Source organism: Gopherus evgoodei, chromosome 1 (genome assembly GCF_007399415.2).
Source record: "Gopherus evgoodei ecotype Sinaloan lineage chromosome 1, rGopEvg1_v1.p, whole genome shotgun sequence".
Taxonomy (NCBI): Eukaryota; Metazoa; Chordata; order Testudines; family Testudinidae; genus Gopherus; species Gopherus evgoodei.
The window spans coordinates 76,100,787-76,113,309 of record NC_044322.1 but is presented as its reverse complement, the minus strand read 5'-3'; the positions used below and the strand labels follow the sequence as shown (position 1 = coordinate 76,113,309).

Below are 12,523 nucleotides of genomic sequence, written 5' to 3'. Positions count from 1 at the left end.
TGTTTAGTTTGGAAAAGAGAAGACTGACAGGGGCCATGATAGCAGTTTTCAGGTATCTAAAAGGGTGTCATCAAGAAGAGGGAGAAAACTTGTTCACCTTAGCCTCCAATGATAGAACAAGAAGCAATGGGCTTAAACTGCAGCAAGGGAGATTTAGGTTGGACATTAGGAAAAAGTTCCTAACTGTCAAGGTAGTTAAACACTGGAATAGATTGCCTAGGGAAGTTGTGGAATCCCCATCTCTGGAGATATTTAAGAGTAGGTTAGATAAATGTCTATTAAGGATGGTCTAGACAGTATTTGGTCCTGCCATGAGGGCAGGGGACTGGACTCGATGACCTTGAGGTCCCTTCCAGTCCTAGAGTCTATGAGTCTATAAGATTTTTTGGCTCCCAAGGACAGCGTTATATCCAAGTAGAGGTGTATTTGAAAATTTAAAATGTTGGTTACATGCTCTGTTCGACAGCAAAATATCACTGTAGCACCACCTTGTGGTTGGTTAACACTAACCAAAACAAAACATTCAACTTACTAGCTAAAGCAGTGGTTTTCAGACTATTTGTACTGGTGACCCCTTTCACATAGCAAGCCCCTAAGCATGATTCCCCCTTATACGTTAAAATGGGGGTGGGGAGTAATTTAATGGGAGCTGTCAGCCCCACAGAGCTGATAGCTCATGACCCTCCATGTAACCACCATGTGACCCTGACCACCAGTTTGAGAACCCCTGAGCTAATGTCTGCTATCTATATTAACCTATAAAATACTAGAATTTAAACTTGTGATATCCTTTCGTTCAAAATCTAGATAGAATAAACTTAACTAAAAGATACTTTCTGCTGTAAGCCTGGTATAGAAAATTTACTGACTAAGGACTATATCAAGGACTATATCATAAGAACGGCCATACTGGGTCAGACCAATGGTCCATTTAGCCCAGTATCCTGCCTTCTGACTGTGGCCAATGCCAGGTGCTTCAGAGGGAATGAACAGAATGGGAAATCATCAATGATACATCCCCCATCATCCGTTCTGAGCCTCTGGCAAACAAAGGCTAGGGACACTGAGCATGGTGTTCCATCCCTGCCCATCTTGGCTAATACTCATTGATGGACCTATCCTCCAGGAACTTATCTAGTTCTTTTTTTAACTCTGTTATAGTTTTGGCCTTCACAACATCCTCTGGCAGAGAGTTCCACAGTTCTTATGTTCTTACGGATCCAAGGAAAATCCTTCATCTCTACACCGTTTAGATTCTAACAGGGCACAATAACTGAACAAGAAGATGGACTGTTGTTCCAGGAAGTATGTGTGTTTCAAACTCATATGCTCACCCTGTTCCTTCCTTTGCCACTTAACCTCCTTGCTGCCTATCATACAAGTAAAACAAATCTGATCCACTTCTTGTTTTTGTCATTTCAACCTACTAGGCATTAAAGATTGGGTTTAAAAGGCTTCTTTTTCCACTTGGATGCCACTTTCAATGACTGAATTATATTAGGAAGAGGTGGGAATGGGGGTGGAACAACCTGAGTTTTAAAGGCTTCTCCCTTTCTTCACAGGTACACTGAGTCAGAAAGATCAAGGTACTCATTAAAACCTTTACAAACAGGTTACTAAACCATGGTAATTTATATTCTGAATAGCAATACAGAACACAAAGTACTCACAGAAACATATTCAGGGATAGAAAGCTCATCTTCAGGAAGAGATTTCAATTTCTCATAATAATCTTCTGTCAATTCCAAGTCACGCAAGCTGCGACGGATATCTCCAGCCCGCTCCCTTAACTGATGATTTGTTTCTTCCAGTTGTTTTTGCCTCATTAAAATGGTTTCCATTTCCTGTTTCATTAGCTCTTGATGTTTTCTATGTAAATATATCAGAAAATTATGATAAACATGTGTAAAGTATTTCTGTTTCCTAACTACTCAATCCTCACAATACTTGAGGTAGGCAAATAATTATTATCCTAATTTTACAGATAAGAACAAGAGTTCACAATTAATTTAATCCTACAAAAAACAAACAAAAAAAAATCTTTTGTTAACTAGAATTAAGATTGCACAAGCATATTGCCTTTCAAACACAACCGTAAGTAAGGCAGGCTCTGTCTACATTACCTTGCTTTAGCGACCTGGCTGTGCTGCCACAGCCGTGCTGCTAAAAGGCAAGCATTGTAGCTGCTGTTTGTCAGGGCCTGGCTACACTCGAAACTCCAAAGCGTTGCCACGGGAGCGCTCCCACGGCAGCGCTTTGAAGTGAGAGTGTGGTTGTGGTGCCAGCGCTGGGAGAAAGCTCTCCCAGCGCTGCAGGTACTCCACCTCCCGAGGGGATTAGCTTATAGCGCTGAGGTACTGTTTATACTGGCGCGTTACAGCGCTGTAACTTTCTGCGCTCAGGGGGGTGTTTCTTCACACCTTTGAGTGAGAAAGTTGCAGCTCTGTAAAGCACCAGTGTAGCCAAGGTCTCAGCAGGAGAAAGCTCTCCAGGTGATAAAAAGACTTCCATGCCCCCACAGATGTCAGTGGATTTGCGAGCAGGAGAGTGCTCCTGCCAGCAAAGCGCTGTTCACACTGACGCTTTTCATCAGTAAAACTTTTGTCATTTAAACACCCCAAATGACAAAAGTTTTGCCGACAAAGTTCCAGTGTAGATAAAGCCTAAGACATCTCTAGTTAAAGCAACATTAACATCCAAATAACTTCAACTCACACCTTATCGTCCAAACAGGACCGGCGCTAGTATTTTTAGCGCCCTAGGCGCACAGCCCCGCACGCTGGTCCCGTGGGCTCTGGTGGAGCTGCCAGTCGTGCCTGCGGGAGGTCCACTGGAGCCACGGGAGCAGCAGACCGTCCGCAGAAATGCCTGCAGCAGCTCCACTGGAGCCGCGGGACCAGCGGACCCTCCCCAGGCACGACTGCGGCAGGTCAACCGGAGCCACCTGCCGCCCGCCCCGGCAAAATGCCGCCCCCCAATAATCCTGGCGCCCTAGGCGATTGCCTAGGCCGCCTAAATGGAAGAGCCGGCCCTGCATTTAAACATAATTACACTCACAGAGACAACCTCCACAACAGACTGCGTGTCACTTTCAACATACAGCCATCATAATGCACTCATCGAGATTCTTAGAAACCACATTCAGACAAGGAACCTTAACTCCAATCTCCACAAATGTTAATATGCTATCAATAGACTTTTTAAAATGTTACTTTCCAAAATTAGGTAGGCTGACCATGAGTGATGAAGGATTATATGGCATTGGAAAACTTGCTGAATCCCTTAACTGTTCATTTCTAAACATTTGAACATTGAAAAGAGTTTTTGTTTGTATATGTTTTTGTAGGTCCACAATTGTTGTAAAGAAAGCCTACTTTTGTATTTTGGTTGAACTTCACTGAAAAACACTTTCAATCTAAACTGTTCTTTCAGGAAGGTTTTTTTTGGGGGGCCGAGGAAGGAGGAGACTACTCTGTTTTGTTTTTTTAAACAAGCACCCAAAAAGTTTTAATGTGGTTGGTGTATAAGGTTTCAGGATAAATCTTGATCCAGCACATTTTCTGAGGTTCACTAAAGCAAGGCTAGTCCACAAAAGGAACATGTTCTGAAGAAAGATAAGCGTAAGTTATTGATAGGCAGGATATTAGGGTAGTAGACAGAGGAGGATAGAAGAAAGAATGTTTTTCCACTTTGGATAAGCATCTAAATCACTAAACTGTTTTAGGTCTCTGGGCCTAATAATCTGTACAGTACATACTACTTTTTCATCTGTATAGATGACAGAGCACTTGACAAAACTTAGATAAGATGGTACAACTAAGCACCCAATTAGAAGACATTTTTCCAAGAGCCACTGTGCTCTTATATCTGAGACCAGTTCTGCCACAAATTACTCCTGGGGGAAGTCTGTGCTACTGCACATGTGCATAATAATGAGCTTCGCTGATTTTTAATTTTTTTTTGCCCGAAAACAGCTTCTACCAAACGTTGCTGCAGTTCTGCCTTTTGCCCCACCAGAGGGCGCTATGGCAATAGAACAAAGCAGCAACTCACAGCCAGATAAGGAAGAGAAAGCCTGCCTTCTTCACAGCACCTGTGGCCAGGTCAGTGACACAAGGGTTATGGGGGACAGTGTAGGGTGCTGTGGAGGGGGGGGCGGGGAGGACAGACAGGGGCATATAAGGGCTAATGGCGAAGGACAGGCAGGGGCTGAATGGGAGTGGAGGCATAAGGCCACGGGGGGAGGTACAGAACCACAGGTGGAGGGGGTGAAGAGCTACATAGGAACAGAGGAGTGGCTGGGTGAGGGCACAGACATAGGTGCTGGGAACTAGGTGTGCTACCGCACCCCCTGCCTTGAAGTAGTTTCTATAATATACAGGATTTAGTTTGGGGGTGCGAGAGCCATTGACTCGTTAAAACTGTTCAGCCACCCCTGGGCACAGAGACATAAGGGACAGGGGAGCGGCTGAGTGAAGGCACAGAGACAAATGGGGACACGGGCAGATGTGCCTGACTGAATGGGAGAGGCTAGGGGTCAGCACACCGTCTACATGGGGGAAGCTATTCTAACAATCCCTTCTCACCCAAGCACCCCAAAAAACCTGTTCTATACTTTTTCCACTAATACCAAACAGTACTCCAAGTTCACACCCAGGTTCCTTCTCAGCAATTTACTTCCCTCTCCCTCAGCTGCTCCATTACCTGACTCCCCCAAGCTCTGCACTGCTTCTGAGGGGTGAGGAAATACGGTTCTGCATTCTAGTGTAAATGAATTATACTCAAGAGTTCTGTATTAATTTGCTAGTAAGGAATCTATTGTCAAAAGCATTTCCCTGAATCTTTTCTGTGTCTGTACTGTTACAGACATACTTGCGGACAGATATTTTGAAATAAATGACCAAAATAATTGAAAATGGTGGGATTATATTGTGTATTTTGACAAATAAAATATGCAGAATTATAAAACATTGTGCACAAAATTTTTAATTTTTTGGTGCAGAATTCCACCAGAATTAACAAATCTTCTACGGAAAAGAGATTGCAGAAAGTCACAACTTCTCTGTGCTGATTTTGTGTTGCAAGACTTCTTCTGTTGTGCTGCGAGACTTCACTAAATAAGGTATCACATTTCACAATCCTTCTTAAGACCAGTCAGTAGAAGAAGTGAGAATAGAACTCCTTAATGAGGTATTTTGTCAATAGCACGTACTAAATCTAGCTTTAGGTTCTAGACAATTTGTAATGTTTCAGAAGACTCAAGTCCAAAATCAATATTTACTCAAACACTAGAAGCACTTCTGCTCAATGAGGGGCTCTTTCAGGGCCAAACCACAGTTTTCTAAACATTCCCTCCATCACCCCAAGGCATTCAGGATATAGACTTGTTAAAAGAGCGTTGCAAACTGTATAATTTTTTAAGTGGGGAAAGTATTCTCCTACTTGAGCCCTTTGTTCTCCAAACAGCAGAGATTTTTACTTAAAGTTTCAAGTACAATTTAGGTTCAAGTCAGGGCTAGTAGTGAAAGTTTCAGCAAGTTACAGTTAGGAGTTTTAAGTGAAGGTTTAGACTGGAAAGGCTTATCCAATGTGTAGTAAAGTGCTCTTCCAGTAACTACATCCTGTCATGTTTTATTCCTTACCATTGCATTTAGATTCAATAATACATATTTAGTGCTGACGTTGGTTTGTTTATTCTCGTACCTGGCATCTTCTTGCTGTAATGCCAATGGTTGTCTAGTCGTAAAGATAACAGCTGCTTCTGGTGGATTGTATCATTAAGCTTCTCTTCTAGCTCTTCAATCTAAAAGCAATTAAAGATAAAGAGAAAGATGGCTTACCTTGCTAACTTCTCCTGAAACATTTTCTGATCAAAACTATACTCTATCCAGGGGTCGGCAACCTCTGGCACGCAGCTCACCAGGGTAAGCACCCTGGCGGGCCGGACCAGTTTGTTTACCTGCCGCGTCGGCAGGTTCAGCGACCGTGGCTCCCACTGGCCATGGTTCACCATCCCAGGCCAATGGGGGTGGTGGGAAGCCGCAGCCAGCACATCCCGCGCTGCTTCCTGCCCTCCCCCATTGGCCTAGGACGGTGAACTGCGGCCAGTGGGCACCAACGCAGCAGATAAACAAGCTGGCCCTGTCCCACCAAAGTGCTTATCCTGGAGAGCCGTGTGCCAGAGGGTTGCCGACCCCTGCCCTATTCTTCTTTCACTAAAAGAATTAAGAAAAATAGCAGGGGTCTGAATTAGTAAGGAGACTGCTACTCTGATTGTTTAAGAAAACCCAAAATATTCTAAAGACACATGCCAAAAGAAAAAGAAATTATACCTGTCCCAAAGTACCTACAAAGTAAAGCTCCAATTCTATAATGGATTCACAAAGGCCGAGGCATGTGCTTGCTTAGATTTGATTGCAGGGTTTGGCCTAAATTCAATTACAGACAAGTGCAAGTTATAAACAGATATCACAGAAGAGAGTGAGCCCTGGTTTACGCTATGAACTATGTCAGTATAACTACAGTGCTCAGGGATGTGGAAAATCAGCCCTGAAGTATGCAGCTATACTGACCAAACTCCCTACATAGACAGGGTCTTCTCCCGTCGAGACACCTACTGCCCTTGCAAGAGTGGAGTACCTACGCCGACAGGAGAAGCTCTCCCGTCAGCAAAGGGTAGCATATTCATTAAGTGCTATGGGGGCACTTGTACAAGTTCGGCTGCACTGCTGTAAGTGTAGACAAATTCTAGGATAAAGGTAACAATAATAAAACTATACACTACTGTAGTAAGGCATTCCCCCTATCTCAACTTCCCCCCCCCCACTTCTTGTAAATGAGATGGAATAAGATATAGAATCTCTCACTTATAAGTTGCCGATTCTAAGTCCAGTCCACATTTACACAGACAAGCTGTTCTCATTTGAGATGACTCAAAGGTCTACAATTCAGTGTTTCTCAAACTTTTCAGGCTGGGATTCCTTAACTCCATTGCTTTTACTACAGAAAATAAAAAAATCAGTGATAACCCTTTCTAGTGTGTGTGTGTGTGTCTGTGTGTTTGGAGAGGCTGACAAAGAATTATTGACTTTGAATGGTAAGAGTGCCTGGGGACTAGTATTTTCTTTGGTTTCGACTGTAACAAGCACAAGACCTAAAGTATTGTCACAAGAATTCCCAAGTTTCTAACCCCAGCTCTGTTTTTACTAAAGATGTATCCTTGGGAAGTCAAATAATTCCTTCATGTCTCCATTTTCCCTATCTTTTACCTTCTATAAAAAACAGGGAAGATAGTTTGGTACCTACCCTACAGGAATATTATGGAAAACTGAAGTTTGCACAGTAATCTGAAAGTGCTAAGAGTATTAAGTCAACAATGAAAGTGAACTCATACCCCCTAGAGATTTCCGCAGGGCTGATGCAAATGGCACGAGAAAGCTCAACACTTTCTCACTTCTGTACTGTATCACACACTGATCTCAGTACAGCAACTGAAGTTGATTGTAAATTGAAGTGGAATTCAAGACATATATAAAGTACTTTTCTATACTTAGCAGTTGTTCTGGAACTAGGGCGCACATATACACAATCAGATACTTTCTTACTTTGGTCAGATATTCCACTTTCAAGTTGTCAATCATTAAGTTTCTTGAGATAACTCTATTTTTCAGCAATTGTAGACTTATGAAGCAATTCCCTTCCGTTCAATCAGTGCCTAGTGATTTTAGCGGTACCTTCTCTCTCTTCAGAAGAGGAAATGTCATCTGTTGGTACTGTAGTCTCTAAACTAATATCTCAGACTCCAGGGAGTGGAGATATTTGCTTTCTTGGTTTCCTTGGAGCCTTCCGTGACATTTTTCTTTCTATTTGAAGAGGTTTTATGGTTATGATTTGATCTGAGCACCTGTAGAGTGAACTGGCAAAAGTCAGAACAGTCAAGAGGAAGATATTAAAACATTATGAAAACTATTAACCAACACTATAGATTTCTTGCTCAACGTTTGGCCTGTCCTTTCATCTGTAAAAGATGTTTGTAGAATGCTGTAAAATAAATTTTTCCCCCAGAAGTTTCTGGGGCTTCCTACCTTACACATTACCAATGGCCTTCTCTGCAGGACATTCTAAGCCAGAGGCGAACAAACTATGGCCCACGGGACCGTCCTGCCAGGCCCTTGAGCTTCCGGCCAGGGAGGCTAGCCCCCGGCCCCTCCCGGCTGATCCCCCTCCCCTGCAGCCATGCGGGCAGCACTCTGGGCGCGGGGCTGCAAGCTCCTGTGGAGCGGGCAGCATGTCTAGCTCTGGCCAGGCGGCACAGATGCCAAATATGCTGCTCTGAGTGGCATGGTAAGGGGGCTGGGGGTTTGGATAAAGGGCAGGAGGTCCCGGAGGGCAGTGAGGGGACAGGGAGCTGGGGGCAGCTGGATGGGGCAGAGGTTCGCAGGGAGAGGCAGTCAGGGGATGGGGAACGGGGGGGTTGCATAAGCGTGGGGTTCCCAGGGGACCTGTCAGGGGGCAGGGGTGTGGATAGGGGTCAGGAGATGGGGAACAGGTGGTTGGATAAGCATGGGGCCCCGGGGAGCCTGTCGGGGGCAGGGGTGTGGATAGGAGTCAGGGCAGTTAGAGGCCTGGGAGCAGGGGGGTTGGATAGGGGGGTCTGGAGGGGGCAGTTAGGGGCAGGGAGTTGGTTAGGTGGTAGGCGGTTCTGAAGGGGGCAGGAAGTGAGGACAGATAGGGGGTGGGGGCCAGGCTGTTTGAAAAGGCACAGCCTTCCCTACCCAGCCCCCATACAATTTTGCTACCCCAATGTGGCCCTCGGGACAAATGTTTGTCCACTCTTGTTGAAAGCTCATCATTACCAATGGGTGGTGTCACTGGTGCTGTTTTGTACTGTCATCAGTGCTAGTGTGAACCTACATATGTGGTTATCATAGTGAGATTTCACACTGCTCAGTCTCAACATGATGCTGACCCCTTCATTAATCACGTGCCTTCCACTGCCTACACAGCATTGCAGAAAGACACTCTGGTCTCTGGTTCAGCCTCTCTATGTTTCTCTATTCAATCTTCCTCTTTACCAGAGGGATGGAACATAATACACTATATGGCAGAGATCCAAATGAGGGACATACTTATTATTCACGCAGCAAACTTAAATGACATGGAAAAATTTCTTAGGCATAAATAATTTTCTATTCAATATAGGTTCTTATACCATCCTCTCTACCATAGTATCTGAACGCCTCCCAGTAGGGCCTTAAGCAAATGACCACACATCTGTCAACTGTGTTTTTGTTCTCTCTCTCGGCTCTCTGTAGGAGATAACTGTGAATTCCAGTACAGTGTGGGAGGGAAGGGGGGAATGACATACACTTGACCTTGTGTTTATGTTAGGAAAGGAAGGTCGAAAAACTGTGCCTTACACCTGCAGTGGGGAAGCTCCAGTCGGACCCTTACTTTACAGTCTTCCTTGCATCCACAAAGCCGAGCTCACTCTCCACCACAGCCCGTGCCATGCCCCTTCATCCCCAATGAACAGCCTGTTTAAACACAGAAGTGGGGGTACCAGGCCACCATCCCTCAGACTGAGGGACAGTGGAGAGGCCTGAGCAGAGGGGCAGGGTCACAGCAGTGGAACTGGAAGTCACCCCAGGGCAGTAGTGGCTCCTGGTCCCAATGAACACCAGGGGCGCCGAGCCTGGGCTGCGCCATGCCGGACCCCACTCGGGCTTCCTTCCTGAATGACCTCGGGCACATCGCCTACCGGCCCTGACCCGCCCAAACTCCTGCGCGCAGCGCGGGCTGGTGCATTTGCGTGTGTTATAACGTATCTGCACAAACCATTACCGGGCCAAGCGGCAAAACGAGGAGAGCCGCCGGGGCAGATCCCCGCAACGCAGCGCAGGCAGGTAACGGGGGGGGGGGCCTGCAGCCGACAATACCCCAGACTCACCTCCTACAGTTACCGACCAACAGCCTCCCGCGGCGGCTCAGGCTTCCCACCGGAAAGGGCGGAGCTGTTAGATGCCGTCACCAAGACAACGGCACTCGCGCTAACACAAAGGGGCCGCGTCAATCGTCCCGCTCTAGTCGCAATGCATGCTGGGACCCGCAATCCCACCCAGGCAGCGCTCGCACTGCGCAACCGGCATTCGAAGTGCTTCCGGCGCGTGCCGCAGTGCATGCTAGGAGCCGTAGTCTCCGGTTCCGCCTGCCATTCCAGTTCGGGCAGGGTCGAGTTGCTTGCCTGGAGCCTCTCGCCTGGAGCGGCTCTTCCCCAGTGTAGCGGCCGGCGTTCGTACGGGCAGGATGTTGACCTCGCGCACGTTCCTGAAGCGCACGCGGGCGGGTGCGGTGATGAAAGTGGTGCGCGAGCACTACCTGCGCGAGGACATCGCGTGCGGGGCGGCCGCCTGTGAGCAATGCGGGCAGCAGCCCGGGGAACCCCGCCTCGAGGCCCAGCCCAGCGGCGCCGCCAGCAGCCTCTGCCCCGCCCCCCACTACTTGCTGCCGGACACCAACGTCCTGCTGCACCAGGTACCGACCCCCCCCTTCCCCCCGGGTGGTGGAGCTGTGCGCGTGGGGCGTAGGGCTCACTCAGGAGTCGCCATGGTTATGGGCAGCCGTGTGGGGTCCAGGATACTGGGGACAGGATTCCTCACCCACCTTCTCTCAGGATTCACTGGTCAGGCCCCCAGCATTGCGCGATCCGGTCAAACGTCGTGAGACTTAAAACTAATAAATGTTGTTGTTTTCTCTCTTGTTAGCCTGGCAGTGTCTGCTTTGCAGCGCACTCTGGCCGTGGTTTCAAGCATTTCCCCACAGCCCCAGGGACATAAACCACCTTTTTCTGAAATCTGAGCTGAATTTCCCTTGTAATCACATGCCTTCAGGAGCTGGGGTTTACCAAATATTATGAGATATGCAATCAAATCAACAGAGTGGCAGTACATCTCCATTGCCCTCGGGATTCCCTGTCCTTTGGGCTAATGCTGAATTTGTCTTCCTTGATTATACTGATTGTGGGGCAGGGGCAGGGCTGCTGGTGCTGAGAGCTGAAGTGAATCTCCTCTCTCTACCTACTCAAATTCATGACTGACAGCTTTTGAAAATCCCACCCAAGGTTTCCAGACAGGGTCTAGGGACAGCTCCTTAGTGGAAATTCTAGCCCCTTTCTGCTCCCCAGCTGCCAGGGTCTGGGCATCTCATCATTCATTTTATCTTCTGGTGATCATGTGTTAGGGTCAGATAAACATTTCAATCTCTGTTATCAGTTATAATAAACAATAACTTGGATTCTTTTTTGTTTCACAGATTGATATACTTGAAGATCTGTTATTACAAATGTAATTGTGCTTCAGACAGTTTTACAAGAAGTGAGGAAACGGAGTGCACCAGTGTACAAGCGAATTAGAGATGTGATTGCCAATCCTGAAAAACATTTCTATTCCTTCACTAATGAACATCATCGGTAAGGTATAGCTTCGGGTACAGCAAACTTTAGAGTGTACTACATAGGTAACTGGGATACAACTGACATGTTTGGGGTAATGATGATGACAGTGTGATAACTATAGTAGTAAAATTCAAATACTTTGAAGTTTCATCAACAGACATGAAATGATGCACTTTTAGGGTGGCCAGTTGTGAGACAATTGCAGGTGCTTGAAGAGAAATATGCCTGAAAGTCAACGCTTCAAAATACACTTACCTCAAAATATCTACACGCACTGGAAAATTATTTTACGTACAAAAATAGCTTTTTAATTTAGGAACCAATGAAACTAAGGGTTTTCATGCATTTGTTGCCAATAATTACATGAATTGGTCTCTGGGTAATTAGATAGGTCCCTTAGACTGGAACATTGTGTGAAAAGCTTAATGAATGATTCTCCTGTGTTTATAGTTGTTCTTGTTTTACTGGAGGTAGGGTGTAGCTACCTACCCGAAACCACTTTCAGCTGCTGCTCTGACTCACTTCTACATCCTTGTCCCAAACCTAAATTTTCCAGCATTGTTGCAAAAAACACATGATTTTAAATGTTTGCGTTTATTAAGTAATGTAATAGCAACTTGAACCAAAATTTAATTTCTTTGCTATTTTTTCTTAATCACAAGCACGTATTGGTTTGTTGGTGTGGAAATTGCTACTGGAACAGATCTCTAGTCTGTCTAGTAGTATCCTATCTGCAGCAGTGGCTTTTAGTAGATTTCTCAAAAGAAGGCATACCTTCACTCTGCTACGCACACTAATGCATCTGGACAATTGTGCATTGTTAAATCATTGGAAAACTTGTGAAGGCATACCTTGGTGGTTTGCTAATACCAGGAAGTATGCAAGATTTGTAACTCGTGTGTTATTGTTGGTGTGTTCTGTTAAACAGTTACCACATTTCACTCTTATGGTGATTGCATTTCACCAATGTGCAAAGTGAACCACACAAGTGAACGTCTTGATATCAGTCTGGATAAAAGACAATATATAAACATAAGTTTGTCATTAGCCGCAGTCATCTAGGGCTTGATC

The 12,523-nt window shown here is 45.8% G+C and overlaps 2 protein-coding genes across 2 annotated transcripts in view; one reads left to right on the top strand and one right to left on the bottom strand.

Annotated features, from left to right (window-relative positions):
- PIBF1 (progesterone immunomodulatory binding factor 1) overlaps positions 1-10,045 on the bottom strand; it is a 195,693-nt gene extending 185,648 nt beyond the window's left edge. Inside the window, 6 exon segments of the mRNA XM_030566449.1 lie at positions 1,671-1,869; positions 5,704-5,731; positions 5,734-5,803; positions 7,605-7,682; positions 7,684-7,904; positions 9,950-10,045. Of these exon segments, the coding sequence (XP_030422309.1) occupies positions 1,671-1,869; positions 5,704-5,731; positions 5,734-5,803; positions 7,605-7,682; positions 7,684-7,854 (546 nt within the window). The 5' untranslated portion in view covers positions 7,855-7,904; positions 9,950-10,045.
- Positions 10,046-10,201: 156 nt separating this feature from the next.
- DIS3 (DIS3 homolog, exosome endoribonuclease and 3'-5' exoribonuclease) overlaps positions 10,202-12,523 on the top strand; it is a 30,217-nt gene continuing 27,895 nt past the window's right edge. The window contains 3 exon segments of the mRNA XM_030566434.1: positions 10,202-10,533; positions 11,311-11,326; positions 11,329-11,467. Of these exon segments, the coding sequence (XP_030422294.1) occupies positions 10,306-10,533; positions 11,311-11,326; positions 11,329-11,467 (383 nt within the window). The 5' untranslated portion in view covers positions 10,202-10,305.